This window comes from Xiphophorus maculatus, chromosome 10 (genome assembly GCF_002775205.1).
Source record: "Xiphophorus maculatus strain JP 163 A chromosome 10, X_maculatus-5.0-male, whole genome shotgun sequence".
In the NCBI taxonomy this organism is placed as follows: Eukaryota; Metazoa; Chordata; class Actinopteri; order Cyprinodontiformes; family Poeciliidae; genus Xiphophorus; species Xiphophorus maculatus.
In genome coordinates this window covers 1,987,578-2,004,056 of record NC_036452.1, presented here as the reverse complement: position 1 = coordinate 2,004,056, position 16,479 = coordinate 1,987,578, and the positions used below count along the sequence as shown (strand labels likewise).

The 16,479-nt window shown below is 39.1% G+C and overlaps 1 protein-coding gene across 1 annotated transcript in view; it reads left to right on the top strand.

The window, feature by feature from the left end:
* Positions 1–16,479, top strand: part of wdr90 (WD repeat domain 90) — a 30,642-nt gene that overhangs the window by 10,383 nt on the left and 3,780 nt on the right. Inside the window, exons 16-38 of the mRNA XM_023341555.1 lie at positions 663–824; positions 907–1,037; positions 2,128–2,244; positions 3,227–3,462; positions 4,875–5,011; positions 5,086–5,216; positions 6,172–6,302; positions 7,109–7,270; positions 8,200–8,328; positions 9,127–9,260; positions 9,335–9,372; positions 9,477–9,590; positions 9,924–10,079; positions 10,179–10,261; positions 10,870–10,972; positions 11,625–11,746; positions 12,753–12,900; positions 13,003–13,193; positions 13,849–14,017; positions 14,096–14,216; positions 14,883–15,066; positions 15,716–15,838; positions 16,250–16,418. Coding sequence (XP_023197323.1) covers positions 663–824; positions 907–1,037; positions 2,128–2,244; positions 3,227–3,462; positions 4,875–5,011; positions 5,086–5,216; positions 6,172–6,302; positions 7,109–7,270; positions 8,200–8,328; positions 9,127–9,260; positions 9,335–9,372; positions 9,477–9,590; positions 9,924–10,079; positions 10,179–10,261; positions 10,870–10,972; positions 11,625–11,746; positions 12,753–12,900; positions 13,003–13,193; positions 13,849–14,017; positions 14,096–14,216; positions 14,883–15,066; positions 15,716–15,838; positions 16,250–16,418 — 3,191 coding nt within the window. The remainder of the gene's footprint in view (positions 1–662; positions 825–906; positions 1,038–2,127; positions 2,245–3,226; positions 3,463–4,874; positions 5,012–5,085; positions 5,217–6,171; positions 6,303–7,108; positions 7,271–8,199; positions 8,329–9,126; positions 9,261–9,334; positions 9,373–9,476; positions 9,591–9,923; positions 10,080–10,178; positions 10,262–10,869; positions 10,973–11,624; positions 11,747–12,752; positions 12,901–13,002; positions 13,194–13,848; positions 14,018–14,095; positions 14,217–14,882; positions 15,067–15,715; positions 15,839–16,249; positions 16,419–16,479) is intronic.

Here is a 16,479-nt window from a genome sequence, read left to right as displayed (position 1 = left end):
ATGTATATGTAAATATATGTACAGCAGTGTGCCACAGTGCAGTTGTGCGAAATTGGACTGATTAGTGCAGAACAATGATTTAGCTTTTATTGTACAGTGAGATGGCATGTGGCAGGAAGGATTTCCTGTATCTGTAGACAGATACAGTCTAGTCTAAATTTAAAGAATAAACGCTTTCAGTAAGGCTAGAAACTGGCCCTGTCCCAGTTTCTAGCTGGGACAGGGCCAGACCTGCTGCAGTAAATCAATTAATCAATTAATCGCATGATAAATGAAAACAAACTCAATAGTTTCCTTTTGAATTATTTCTTATTTTTCTATTTCTTGTGTTTACAGAGACTTTATAATAAATTGTATTTGTTGTTTCTGTTTTGTTTATTTATTTTGGATATTTTAAGTGTCTTGCCGTTCCAGTGTTAAATGTTCATTCAAAGTTAAAGTTTATTGATCGTTGAGAATGCGTCCTGCATCATTTGACTAGAAAATGGTCTAAAAACTAAAATCTTATCGTTTATCGCAGTAACTTAAGAAATGTTTGTTATCTCAGGCATTAAGGGTAAAGTTGCTTTCTGAGTGTCACGTTTGCTTCATGTGAGTCAGAAATGCTGCTCAGGGTGTGTTGAGCAGCGTTGATGTGCCAACCTGAGCTGATTCGTCGTCAGGATGGTGTCGTGCGGCCGAGAGAACGTCCGTCTGTGGCGGGTCCGGAACGGGTCGCTGCGGTCCTGCCCGGTCTACCTGGGCGAGTTTCACTCCCTGGACTTCACCGACGTGGCGTTCCAGGAGGGCGGCGCCTTTGACCAGCAGGTCGACGATCGAACGCTGTGAGTGACTTCGCTGTTGTTGATGCGAGTCCGGGAGCGTTTTCCCACTGAAGGCGTTTTGTTGTTTCTCCTCCTCGCTCAGATTCGCCAGCACTCGAAGCGGCCATATTTTAGAGATCGACTACAGCAGAGTGGCGGTTAAAAACGCGAGGCGGCTGATGCCTGCACAGCAGCAGCATGCAGAACGCAGAGAGAAATGGACTTTCAACACCGGTGGGTTAAACCCCACAGGGCTTTCTGGGTTTAACCAAATATATGAATCTAATTTAGCTTTTCTCAGAAATTACAAGCTCTGTTTCAATACATACCTAATCCACCACAGGTGTAAATATCCCATTAATCTTTTTATTGTATATATTTATTTTAATATGTTTATTATTACTTTCTTATTTTATTATTATTGAGTCCTTGAATGAAATTTTACTCAATATGTAAATTTTAAATGTACAATTGAATAACAGTAAAGTCTGTCTATGTCTAAGTATCACTGTATAACTAAGTATCACTAAGCTGCTACATTTTCAGAGAAAATATGGATTAAACTTAAAATAATTTGGAATATATATTCCATATATCCACAATGCATGTGAAAAAATTGATGCAGCTGAAGTAAACTAAAGCAAATTTACAGAAGTTTTAGTAAAAAATAAATAAAAACGTAAACAAAATCTATAAAACTCTGGATTTTCTGTGCTTTTACATACTAAACTTATTTTTATATTTTGGATATTTATTTTTAAATATCAATATTTGTGTTTTATGCAGTTATAATAAAACCATAAGAAATTTTTACATTCAACTCCAGTTGAAGTTTATTTCCTGGAAATCGACCAAACAACCAATTCTGTTTTTGAAAACTTTAAAATTATACAACATTTTTAGAGCTTAACTGAAAAATCTTTGGTGGATTCTTGTTTTTGATATGTTTTTTAAATACCAACATTTATTCATTTATTTTTGTCCAATTATAATAAAACGATTAGAAAAAAGTCACAACATTTGTAGGCACATTTTACTGGAAAGCCATTTTTTTTTTTTAGAAAGACACCAAAACATGCAAATTTTTTGGCACTACCTGCGCTCCGTACAACGTCGTCTTGATGAAGGTTTCTGGTCATTGATGTCTGACCTGCAGCCGAAACGCTTCCTGCTCAAATTAAAACGCTCAAATGGTTTTTATCAGCTTCTCGCCAAGAGTCTGACGTTGCCATGGTTACCAAATATGTCTCTCTGACCTGATTGGTTTAACAGATTTCCAGATTTCGGTGTGAACTGTGCAGCTCAGTGTTTGTTTGTATCTCAGGTCCAGGGATTCCCATCAACAGCATCAGCGTGTCTTCGTCGTTCTGCGCCACCGGCACCGTGGACGGATTCCTGCGGCTCTGGACCCTCGATTTCTCTGCTGTCATTTTGGAGGCGGGTAGGCACAGCGGGGGGTAGGAATGGTTCTACCTGCAGTGAGCTAACCGTTGCCCACCGGTCCAACTCTACAGGCCGTCATTACATCCTGAGGCCAAGCATGCTGCGATTGACATTTTCTCATTACATCTTCATGATAAGTTCAGTTGAAAAGGTCGACCCAGTTTCAGACATTAAGACGGTTCAGGTTAGGGATTCACAATATATTGGCACCAACATCGATATCGGCTGATATTAGTCATTTTTTGACATATTGGTATCGGCCCGATGAATTAAACTGGGCCGATAATAATGACTGATATTTATTTCCATCTTGTTGCTGTCAGTTTCTGGTCATTTTTCCAATGGTGTCAAAACAGTAGATAAATAAATATAATATCGGTAAATATTGGTTATCGTACAATATTGATATCGGATATCGGCCCAAATTTTCATATCGGGGCATCCATAGTTCTTATCATTATGGGCGGGAATATTTTACTATCACAGGATTTGATTCAAAATCAATTTTTGATTCAATATATCGGTGAAAGAAATGATCATGTATGGAGAGCCAGAGGTGGCACAATTAAATAAATAAATAGTCCATGAAATAGATATGCATAAATTGTCTGTTTTCTAGCCTTTATTTTATCAGGTTAAAAACCCGTTGAGATTAAAAACTTGTTTTTCAGGAGATTCTTGACTGCAGCACAGACAAACACAGTGAAATCTACAAAAACACAGGTGCATTTCATAGAATCAACCTCAAAAACTTTAGATTAGATTTAAAATGAAATCATTAAAAGCAGCTGGATCTGACAGTTTAAATTATGTCATGACGACAGATGTCTAGGACTAGTTTTAGATTATTGTTGATTTTTAATGGAAATGACAGGAGAATCTCCCTGTAAACTTGGATAAACTGATGATAAAAGTTTCTGATTATGTTTTCTGAACGTGAAGCGTTTCAGTCCAATCCTCGCCGTTTTGTTGTCTTCCAGAACACGAAGGCCCGGTGACCGTGGTGTCGGTGTCGTTCGACAGCCTGCAGGTTCTATCGGCCACCTTCACCGGAAACCTGGGCTACCTGGACGTGAGCAGCCGCGGCTACAACACTCTGATGAGGTCGCACACCGGCGACGTGCTGGGCTTCAGCGTGGACGGCATCCGCCGCCACCTGACAACCGCCTCGGCCGACGGAACGGTGCGCGTGTGGAACACGGATTCCTTACAGCAGGTCAGCCAGCCTCCGATTTAAAGTTTTGGTTTTCAATTTACAGTCATGAAAGTATCAGGAAACTCCATTAAACACACCGATCTCCATACGTCTGTTCAACGTTTTGTTTTCTCAAAGTGATTCCAATAAATGGAAATAGACACTATGAAAACTTTGACTACCACAGATCTAAGTTATTATAATTAACTAAAACTAATGAAATAATGAAAACTGGATTTATTATTAAATAAACTGAATAAAAATGGTAATTAAAGGGGAAAACTACAGCTGGAACTTTATTATGCTTTTATAAAACTAACTAAAACATACTGAAATTAGAGATATAACACCCTTTGTGTATATTAATCTATTTATTAGCCTTTCAAACTGATATGAAATTGATTTTTTATTATTGCTGTTTTTTAGCAATAATTTAATGTTTATTAGTCTCTGGAAAGTGAGCCATTTCAAAAACCTCCCAATTGTTGTCAACGGCTACTGCACCGTTTGGGTTACCTAGCAACTGCAGCAGAGTACCGCCCGTTACTGAGCAACCCAAACTGAGTTCCAGCACATTCGTTGCAGCTGATTTTACTACTCTGTGTGCTGTACTATTACAGTGTAGGGATCATACTTAAATAAATACATAAATAACATTATGAAAAGTCGTGTGAAAGTAAAGCAGAGATAAAACGAGAATAATATATTCAGAATTTATAATATTACAGGAATAAAGTTAAAATATTTTAACTGGGGCGTGCCATGGTGACGTAGCGGTTAGCGCGACCCATGTTTGGAGGCCTTGAGTTCTTGACGCGGCCGTCGCGGGTTTGACTCCCGGACCCGACGATATTTGCCGCATGTCTTCCCCCCTGTCCTTCCCTGTTTCCTGTCAGCCCACTGTCATATAAGGGACACTAGAGCCCACAAAAGACCCTGGAGGGGTAAAAAAAAAATTATAATTTTTACTTTAATCTCAAAATATCATGACTGTCCTTATAATAATATTTTTTTATTTTTTTATTGTGGCCCTTATCCTCCATCGTACGATACAATGGCTGCTGGAAAAGACAAAGTGTTTTGCTGTTGACTTGCCATCCAGAAACCACTTGCTGCATTCTTGTTGGTTGTGCAGGAGGCTCCACTTCTGCTTTTCAAAGACAAACGGTTCTATAATTGTGCGTCTGTTTGCAGCCATTTTATCGTGTGAGTGTAAACATTGGGTTGGGGGCGTGGCCAGCAGCAACTTATTTGAATTTAAAGTGACAGAAGCCCTAAAACAGTTCAAAATTGGCATCTAAGATGATTTTGTGTACAAAATGTAGTGAACATGTTTTGTATAGGCCATAGATCTATCCTAACCTTTCAAGGAAGCAGACAGGTCACCTCCTTCCTCTACATCAGCTGGGTTCTGTGTGTTTTTCGTCCTGCAGTTGTATGATTTCGTGTCGATGGACAAGCCGTGCTCCGTGGCGTTTCATCCACACGAGCCGACCTTCTCCTGCGGCTTCGGCTCCGGAACCGTCAGAGTGTTTGACATTTCCAGCGCCAGGCTGTTGGCCGAGCATAAGTACGCAGCTTTCCCACGTCTGCTGAGAGCAGCTGGCTCAGACAGACGGCGTCACGGTTCTGTTTTCCTCCCAGGCAGCACAGAGGGGAGGTGATCGGTCTGGCCTTCTCCTCAGACGGCGACTTGATGTACAGCGCCGACTCTGAGGGCTCTCTGGTGCTTCATGACGCCTCAGAGGAGGATCACAGCGTGATCAGAGTGGCATGTATGCATGCCAACGCTCCTGGATTACTTCATTACGTCACTTCCTGCAGACACACAGCTGCATAATGATTCAAATCTCAAACTCAGGAATGCTTTTAAATATCACATGATGACGAATGAGGAGGATTTTATTTCAGTAACGCTTTATTTGAACATAAATGAACATAAGACTGACAGAACAGCTGATATAAACATGAAGGAGTTTTGATTAATGTTTATGACTGTTCTCATGATGTGTCATTCTGTAAATAATGGATTTTAATGCAACTTTGCTTTAAAAGTGTAATTATTTACAGAATAATAACTGGAAATAACAGCAGTCAAACATTCGTAAAGACTAACCCAACATGAAGCTTACGTCTCTTTAGTCATACAAATACTACAACAAATGATCCTACAGTGCCTGTTAAAAGTATTCACCACTCGGTACATTTCTTCCAAAATTTGGCTTTATTGTCAATAAAAGGCTGCGACTAATGATTATATTAGTAATGCATAATTTTTGTTTATTAAATAATTAATCCGATACAAACATCCTGCAGGTTTTTCATTTAACCACGGTTTTTTTTTATACAATCTTAGAAATACATAAAAAATGAACAAATAATTAAATCCATTTTTTAAATGAGAAAATAAACATTTTATTGTCTAAAATGCTATAACAGCATCATTTTGGGAAGAAGATATTTCCAGACAAAAGTTGGTTTTATTTTAAATCAGGAAGTAAAGTTTCATTTAAGTTACGTTTGATAATATAAAGCGTCGTTAGAAGCAGATCTGTCAGAAATGAGGAAGCTTTGAGTCTTAGGATGCTTGTTTGTCTAAAGATCTACCTTTACATTACAGTTCTACTCTCTCTGCATCTCTTAATTCAAACTTGTTACGTCTGTTAAAGTCAGGATCAGTTTTCATGTTTTTCTGCTGCTGCTGCTAAAACATGAACTTCCTGTTTGCAGGCAGCGTTGTGGCCCGCGGCACTGAGCGCGCTCCAGACGCTCTGGCGGTCAGCGGCGACAGCAGCCGGCTGGCGTTCGTTGGTCCGACGCCGCATATCGTCACTGTCGCTGACGCTCGCTCTCTGGACGAGGTAATCTGACCTTTAATCCCCTTCCACTGCTAAACTAACACCTTAATTAAAATAAAATGTGTAATTACCTTATTTAAATTGTATCCCAGGGTCCCTCTAGTGCTAAGGGGTTCAAAATGCAGTCCGGGGGCCATTTGTGGCTCGTGGACTGATTTTTGTGGCCCCACCAACCACAATTCAAGAATGAATAAATTAAATTAGAACAAAACTGCAAATTTTATATGAAAATCTACTTACAAAGATGTCAGATGCAAAATAAAGAGACTATCTTTTCCAAACTTTGTTTTCCTCCACACCAACTTTAAAAAAGGCAGAATTCTGAGGGAAAAAATTCAAAATTCTGAGAAAAAATTTAGAATTCTGACAAAAAGTCACAATTATTAGGAAAAAAGCCAGAATTCTGGTGGAAAAAATCTGAATTCTAATATAAAAAGTCAATTCTTGTTTAAAAAAAGGCAGAATTTGAGAAAAAAAAGTCTAAATTCTGGGGGGAAATAAATCAATATTCCAAGAAAAAGAGAATCTCAGTAGATTAAAAACCAGAATTATTTTTTTTCCCAGTGTTCTTCCGTAATCTATATATGTGTTCTGCCAAATTACATCAGTGTGAAATGAAGTTCAGTATTATGTTAACTGTACTCACTGAGTGCAGAGGCGGCTGTTTCCTAAAGTTTTAACGGATTGTTTTTGGGTTTGTGCGTTCCACCGCAGCCGGCCCTTTAAGAATCTTGATACCCATAATCTCGATATTTGCCAAAGTAAAAAGAGTTTGACGCTCTTGAGCCTGAAGGTGTTGCTTTCTGCAGCTGCTGCATGTCGACGTCAGCGTTTTGGACGTGGAAAGCCCAGAGTTGGATTCAGCGCTGAAGGTCCGCTTCTCTCCGGCCTCGGCTGAACATTTACTCGTCGCTACGTCTGCTAACAAAATTCTGTGGATCAGCACCAAGACGGGCCGTCTGCTCAGACAGGTAACCACCGTTATTTACCGTGTTAATGGTTAGTGACGTTTCTGGTAAGGCATCATATAACTCAACCTGTTGCTGCCATTTTGTTTCTGTGACACAAACCTAAACTTACAACCAGTTCTGAGGAAGGAAACGCCTAAAACACTGCAAAACACAAAATATTACCAGGTATTTTTGGTCCACTTTCTGATGCAAATATCTTAGAATGCTTGAAATAAAACAAAACTAGCAAATAACTTTTTTTTAAAAAGCTACTACTTCAACTGGCAGATTATTTCACTGATGACATTTTCCCATATTATAAGTCAAATAATCTGCCAGTTGAATTAGAACTTTTTCATCAGTATTAGGAAATTATTGACTTAAAACAAGCTCCTATGATTGCTTTTTCTTATTTATATTTAGTTTTGTCTTATTTCAAGTATTTGCATTGGAAAATGGACCAAAACTACTTGGTAAGATTTTGTGTTTTTGCAGTGTGTTTGTTTATTAAGCTTTTGGGACGTATTTTTAAATCCATCAGTAATTTTGTGGCAGTATCACTGCAAAAACACTAAATCTTACCAAATATTTTGTCTAGTTTTGCTGAAAACAAAACAAACTTGCAAGTAACTTTTTAGCAAGACATAGGAGCTTTTTTAAGCTAAAAATTCCCCAGTGTGAGTCCCACTCACAGATTATTTCACTTCTAACATGGGAAAAACGTCTTGTTATAAATGGAACTAGAACTTTTCCATCAATATTAAGGAATTATTGATTTGCAGCACGCTCGTATGCTTATAAAAGTTCCCTGTAAGTTAGTTTTGTCTTATTTTAAGTGTCATAAACTAGACCAAAATACTTGGTAATATTTTGTGTTTTTGCAGTTGTTTGATCCCCTTTTCACTTCAAACGGGAATTTTTGCTTCTCAGCCACGTTTCCGTCTCTGCAGGTGTCCAACGTCCATAAGCGTCCCTGTTCCTCTCTGGCTGTGAGTGAAGACAGGCGCTTCCTCCTCACGTCTGGACACAACACTGTGAAAGTGTGGGACTACAAGAGGACAAACCAAGTTAACCCACAGGTAGCTTTGGATTCAATAGTTTTAGGGCTGCAATCAGTGGTTTAGGTTGTTGATTATTCTCTATTATTCGATTAATCAATAGTTCTGACGATTAATCGGATAAAACATGGATACTTTCTGCAGATTTTTAATTTAACCCCTTAATCTTATTTTCTAAAATATTAGAAGTACATTTAAAAATGTAAATAAACAAATAATATATATTTTTTATATTAGAAAATAAACATTTTATTCCCTAAAATTCAAAAACAGCTTTCCTTTCTAAAATGTTTGATCATTTGTATCAAAAGATGCATCTGCAGCTAAAAATATTTCTAACATCAACATGTAAAAGTTTCAGTGTGACTATCATCTGGTTATTTATTTATTTTCATTCACCATTTAAATAATTGAATGGCAAAAATGCTTAATAGGAGTTTTTATTTTACAGAACCTGGTAAATTTACAAAAAAATATATAATTTATCTTAAATGCAAAATGTATATGTTTTTTTATTCAGTTTTAGATTAATTATTGGTCTTACTGTGAATATTCCAGAGAACGATCTAATTATTTCAGTAATTGATTAATCAAGATAAATTGTTTCAGTTTTATGACCTTTTCATGCTTTTAAAAACAATTAATTACATTAAAACAACAATCAGAACAAATAATGATCAGTTTGCTTATTAAATATCTATTTTTTTAATGTTACTTTTTTATGTTATGAATTTGAATGTAATTTGTGAGAAAACCATCATTTCATCTGCAGTTGATGAATATTGATTGAATGTTTATTAAACATGCCTGTTGGACCAGATGTACATCGGCCACAGTCAGCCGATCCGCCAGGTCAGCTTCACCCCTGACCAGCTTGGCGTCGTCTCCGTGGGAGACGCCATATTCCTCTGGGACTTCCTGGCAGAGCCTAATGAGTGTTTAATTGGCAGCAGGTAAGACGTCACTCCGTTCGTCTGCTACAGATTCAGCTTCAGTACTGAAGAACCAACTCCTTCTGTTCCTACAGATCCCCGTTTAAAGCTAGCTACATTTCTCTGCCACCAGGTACGGGTTTAGCTCAGCGCTAAAGTAGGTCAGGCTTAAATTAGCAGATCTTAATTTTGGAAAGGATCCATTATGGGGTTAATTTCTTCCCTCTGTTATTCCAGACGGTAAAGTGAATGCAGCACAGCTGTCCAATGGGATGCCTCGGCAGGCGGCGCCGCTCCCCTCCTCACAGCACCAGCTGGACGTTAGCGCCATGGACCCAGAGATTCAGGGAGGCATGTTGGTTTTAATTATCCGTTTGGTCAAAACTGGCTCTAAACTGTTTTAAACATGTGATAAAACATGTTCATTTACAGGTAGTAGTGGTGGGGACTGCTAACTAAACGGTTAGCTGCACTAAAAGTAAACACTAATCACCAACATTAGTTCCTCTAATGCTAAAGCGCTATGCCAACATGGTATTTAGCTGGAGCTAATGCTAATGTGCTAAATTCAACTGTGTTGATACACACCATAAGTGGACTCAAAGATTAGCTGCGCTAATCCTTACATATTGGTCGTAAACATAAGTTCTGCACCTAGTTTTGAACATGGGCATGTTATCTCAGGTTTGGGTCACCTGTCGGTTTGTGACGACGACCCAGCAAAACCAGTCCAACCCACTGGTTCCAGTCAGAGCCCCGACCACAGACCTGTCGTCTCCTTTCTCAAAGTCACCGATTTGGACAGCGCTTCTCCCGGGGAAACAGACAAACTGGAAACCAGTAAGTCCTCCAGTCCTTTTTATCTGTACCAGGGAACTGACCTCATGTGTATTTAATTATGCTAAATTTAAACTTTTTGTTGTAAACGTTTGTTTTCAGCGGAGTTGGGTCAGAACAAACCGGACCATCCAGACTGCTATAAGCACTTCATTCCCCGTTTGAAAGCCTCGTCTCTGGATCAGGTAGTTTGTATTCAGAATCAGCTGCAGTTTGTAACTTTTATTAAAAAAAGAAAAGTTTTTTACATATTTGTTAAAACTGTCACCATGTTGTTACAGTTTAATACGAGACAGATAATCTGTGAAAAGATCAACCTCCTCCCCGTCTCCCCGAGCTGCTATAGCCATTTGAAGAAACACATTGACCAAAAACAACCAATCAGAGCCAAGAGGAGGGCCCTAGTGCCGCCAATCAATCTCAGGAAAGCGCTGCCAAATGTGCTAATGACGGAGAAACAACTTACAGTTATAGGAAAACTGTTTATACGCCATCACCGGTGGCTATGCTAACTAGCCTTAGCATTCATTACACGCTATGCTAGCGGCAGCGTAGCAGAGAGCAAGGTTTTAACTATGCATTTGGTCATCTCACCGACTCTAAACCTTTTCGGTTTAGAATGAGAAGCTGCTCTGAGGGGTGATTGACAGCGCTAAGACCCGCCTCCTGGCTCTGATAACGACTGTAACGACATGGTGACAGTTTCAACAAACATGTTAAAAGAAAATATTTTTAATGAAAGTTAAATACTTTAAAAAAATAACAGATTTAACTTGTTATGTTGCTAATTCAGTCCGTTTCAGTTCCTCGACCTCAAGACGAATGCATAAAGCTGAAAGCAGTGATTGGCTACAACGGCAACGGCCGAGGCAACATGGGCTGGAGCCCCGATCAAGGTCAGTTTGGGATTTATCTTCATCTGACAAACTTTACTTTAATTCATTAAAACCATGAACTCTGATTATGGCTACATTGTTCATTTAACTTAAAGGGGCAGTGTTCTGTAAATTTGACCCATTTTTTAATCTTCCCATCATGTTTTAATGTTTTTTCTTCATCAAAAACAAACCTGCAGTGTTGCTTTGATTCCTTCATGCATGTTTGAGAACTCCTTTAATCTCCATGGCAACCATTCAGTTGTACATAACACCTATGAGGACCTAGCCCCGCCTACCTGGCAAACTCAGCTCCTTCAGACTAGCCAGCAGCAATTAGCAAACATCTGCTGAACTCATTATAGGAGCTGCTGCCCAGAGCAACGCTGGTAAAAATATTAAAGGGTTAAAAGAGGAGCCATGTTGGGATGACTTCCTGGAGGCGGAGCTTCAAAAAGAGCAGGAGTTTTTAAAGAGACAGAGGCCCAATTTCAAGGAGTTAAATCAGAAAGTAAAATTAATTTTAAGTCACATTTCTTATATGTAGTGTTTTTATAACAACTGAAAGTAACATAGACTCTTGATTGTGCTATAAAATGTTACTTTACCTAGAAAACACATGGTACCGCCCCTTTAAGATGAAAATGTCTGTGATTCTGTTCCGGTGCTGCAGGTTTATTTGCGTACTCTTGCGGCGGCGTGGTGGTGTTGGAGCATCTCCACACAGGAACCCAGAGTCACCTGCAGGGCCACAGCGAGGAAATCTCCTGCCTGGCCATCTCTAATGACGCTCAGGTGCTTCTGAGTTTTATCCACGCTGTGATTCTCAATGTTCAGGGTTTCAAAATGCTTAGGGCAGAAACGATTAATCGTGATTAATCGTTTATTGAAATAATTGTCAACTAATTTTGTAACCGATTAATCGTTAACTGAATACTTCAGTTAAAAAGACAGATTTCTGAAAAAACAACATATGATATAAAAGTAATGATATAAAAGGCTTATTATATTATTTTAAAACAAAGTTAAAGTGTTTTCTTTGTATTTTTATGTATTTCTAATATTGTATGAAAGAAGCTAAAGTGATTAAATGGAAAATCTGAAACGTGCCAATTTTTTGGTCCGATTAATTTATTAATATCAGATTAATCAATTAGTAAAATAATAGTTAGTTGCTGAATATTAAAAAAGATATACATCATTATTATAAGAAATTTTTACAAATGATAAAGCATTCACTAAAGGAATGTTTATTTTTTTATTTAGAAATATGAATTATTTGTTTTTATATATTCTTAAAAAGACTTTAATGTAATTTTTTAAATTTACATATTCATATTGATAAATTGATTAATCAGTTTATTGGTGGACAGATGGATGTTTACTGTTAACATCTTTGGATTTATTTTAAGTTTAGACTCTGGATAGTGAGGAATCTATTCAGAAACCATAATTATTTTCCTTTTCAACAATATTTAAACTGGATACATTTGATCTAATTCCTGCTTTAAACAACAAACATTCAACATGCACAGCCTGAATTACACTGATGTAATCAGCCAATATTTTTTGCTTCCTGCTTGATGCTTATTTTTTGCTTTTCACAGTGACATTGTGATGCAGAACACAAGCAAGAAAACCATGAAATAATACATTAAAAACAGCTGAATGTTAAAATCAGTCCAAACTGTGTAAATATATCATTTAATTGAGCGTAAATGTTTGATATTTATGCTGCATATTGTGATAAATTCCAGAACATTTGGCGTAGCTGTGCTGTCCTCCATCTTGTTTTTTCCAGACGTTGGTATCCGCCGCTGGCAGCAGCAGGAGCCTCGTTTCTGTCTGGGACGTTCAGACCGCAGCCTGCCGCGGAACCGCCTCCCACCACAAGGGGGCGGTGCAAAGTCTTGCCTTCTCCAGAGACGACCTCTTCTTCCTCTCTGTTGGTTTGTCAAACTCATCAGATTGTTGTCTGCTCACAAAGTTTAGCTGTAATTATGTGTTTTCTCCAGATATCCTAAATAATTAATGATTGTTTTGGCGTACAGGAGATTTCTTTGATCCGGTTCTGGCGCTGTGGAGTTCGGAGTCGGTCCAGTTGCTCTGCAGTGTCAGCATGTCGGCGCCGATCCATGACGCGGCCTTCAGCCCCGCAGCAGCCAGGCAGTTGGCCTGTGTGGGGAGCGAAGGGATCCACTTCTGCCTCATGCACACACGCGCCGCAAACACCGACATCAAGGTCAACGCACAAACATTTATTTATTTTATTATTTATTTAATTTTATGGATTTATTGTTTGGATTCTTGTTTTATTTCCCCTGTTTATAAATTATTAGTTTTATTTATTTTCATTATTTATTTTACCCATATCTTTTTTTAATTGTTTCCATTTCTGTGTATTCTGTACCACATTATTATTTGTGTAAATCTTTTTTTTAACTTTCTGAATTAAATTATTTTTAAATATTTATAATTTCAGGTAAATATTCCTTTCTTGAGTTATTTTTAATTTTATTTATTTATTTTTATATGCTTATTTCCTTTTCATTTTAACTCATGTTGTTAATTGCATTTTTTATACTCATTTCGTTTTTCTTCCGGTTTTTAATTATTATTTCTTTTATTTAAATTTTTGTTTTCTTATTTTAGATGTCAATTTAGGACTAAACATTTTTTTTAGTTATTCCTTATTTTCTTATGTCATTTATTTTTGAGATACTCATTTTTTAATTCTAATTTTTTATTAATTTTTGGGCAATTCATTTCTTTTTTCTTTTCTAATTTTTTTTGGGCTACCCATTTTTTAATTTTCTTTTTTAGTTTTATTTATTGATTTTCTTTTCTCTCAGTTTTCTGAATAAATGAGCGTTGCTCTGCTTCGTTTGCCTCCGTAGGCCTGCAGGGTGTCGGCGCCGTCAGAAGTGGGCGACGTGGAGCTGACCGCTCTCTGCTACCACATGGACTCCTTCCTGTTAACCAGCACCACCGGCGGACATGTTTGTGCGTGGGACGTAAACAAGCAGCGCTGCTTCATGGTCTGGAGAGCAGATGAGGGAGAAATCGGTACTAGACGGTTCTGAGCATGTAATATCGGGTTCCTCATTTCATTTTGACCCTGTTGAGTTGAAAACTGTTTTGCAGGAGTTCTGCTTTGTCGAGAGAATCGCCTGCTGACGGGCAGCGCCACCGGCCGCCTGCAGTTATGGCAGATTGAAGTGGTTCAGGGCATGAAGTCTGCTGAGACGACCGGCAGCATAAATGAGTAACGAGACGCTTTTCCTTTCATCTGCCCAGCATTTAATCTAAACTGGAACTGCTCTAACGTTTCAGTGCATTTTCTATCCAGATAGGAAATCATCCTTTTACATCTAGTTTCTTAGATCTGCACCATTTTTCCATAGTTACAGAAGAATTTCCTTACAGAAGTAACCCAAAACATTCCTGATGGCTTCAGGCAGAAAAACAAAACTTAGAATCTAAAATACCAAATATTTTAGTTTGTTTAGTTTCTACTGCAAAGATCACTTGAAATAAGACAAAACTAACTTAAAAGAAACTTTACAGAACAAAATAAATAATTCCTCAATATTGACGAAAAAGTTCTAGTTCCATTGGCGCAGTTGCCTAGCAACCCCAGCCAAGCCCAACCCGTTGCCTAGCAACCCAGCTATAGTTCCACTGGCAGGTTATTTCACAAGACAAGACAAGACATGTTTTAAGTGAAGTAATCTGCCAGTGGAACTAGAACTAGTGGAACTTTCATTAATATGAAGAGAAAGCAGCCCCACAGCATCATGCTGCCCCCACCATGCTTGACACTTTGTTCAGTGTTTTTCCTCCAAACTTTCCCCTGTTCACTGGAACTGTTTATTAATGTGTTATTTGAAGATGTGAAAAACGGATTCATGACGTCAGATTTTCTTGTCAGTGTGACCCTGGGTGGGTCGAAGGTCGTGGTGGAGCAGGAGGTCGTGCTGGACGGGAAGTTGGTCAGCGCGGCCTTCGATAACTCCATGGACATGGGCATCGTTGGCACCACAGCGGGAACACTCTGGTACATCAACTGGTCAGACAGCAGCATCATCCGCCTGGTCAGCGGACACAGGGCAAAGGTAACCCTACTGGAAAACTCATAAAGGCGACCTGCCATCCTTCAACAGGTTAGGATTGGTCTATGGCTTAAACAAAACATCTTCATCACATGTAAATAATTCTTACATAATGAGATTTTCACTCAGAATGAGCTGCTGTAGAGCCTCTGTCACTTTAAATCCAACTAAGCTTCTGTTGGCCACGCCCCCCAAGTCAATGTTTACACTCACCCCTGAAAATGGCTGCCAAAAGATTAGACAACCACGCATCTTTGAAAAGTATTAGTAGAGTCTCCTGCACAACCAAAAAGAATGCAGCAAGTAGTTTCTGGATGGTTAGTCAACAACAAAACACTTTGTCTTTTCCAGCAGCCATTGTACAGCACAAACATCTGGAAAACCAGCTGACCAATTATGCTGGAGTTCAGCTTGTGTTGCTAGGTAACGGGGCTGGGCTCAGCTGGAATTTTCCAGACAGCAAAAAACCGTTAACTTTTCATAAAAATATGGCTGCTTCTTTTAAGCACTTGGATTGTTTTCATAAGCAGCAGAAACCCAAATGTAAAAACTACAATGTGCAAAAAGTCAGAAGTCGTAGTTCAAGATTCGTGCTGCCAACACCGCCAGGAGTGAACTCTTCTCCCTGTTGACGCTCTGCTCTGCCGCTCAGGTCAACGACGTCGTCTTCAGCCGCGATGAGAGCCGCTTCGCCACCTGCAGCCAGGACGGCAGCGTGAGGGTTTGGTCGACCGGCAGCTTCGAGCTGGTGGTCCAGTTCCAGGTCATCAACCAGGTGGGAGAACATCAGCGGCTCTTTATGTCCTGCAGCTGCTGTCAGGTCACACTTTACTCTGGTAAATTAACAACTGTACAGAAAGTAAAACCAAACAAAATACCACTTTACAAACCAATAGTTTACCAAAAGAGGATTAGGCTCATCGACTCAGCAGCCTGCAGTAATGAAAGTTACCTACAGACCGAATACATACACAAGTATCATAACCCTCATAACTGCAAAGAAATAAAAATACAACGTGGAGAGAAACCTGTGGATAAATGCCAGCGGTATTTCAAATATTTAAAACAAAAAACTAATCATAATTATCGATATCGACTGATATGAAACGCATTTATGGTGATAAGTCTTTCAGGTGTATCGTCCAGCCCTGAGTGAACCTTGACCTTTGCTCTGTGTGCTGCTCAGGCCTGCCGCTGTCTGTGCTGGAGTCCGTCGTCCAGCAGCGACGGCTCGCGGCTCGCCGCCGGCTACGGCGACGGGACGCTCCGGATCTTCCAGCTGGCCTCCACAGAGATGGAGATGAAGCTGCGTCCTCATCAGGAAGCCATTAGCGCCATCACTTACTCGGCCAGCGGTGAGAAAACGCTGCGTCACGCTCACTAATCACGACCAACACCAACCTGGACACAGCGATG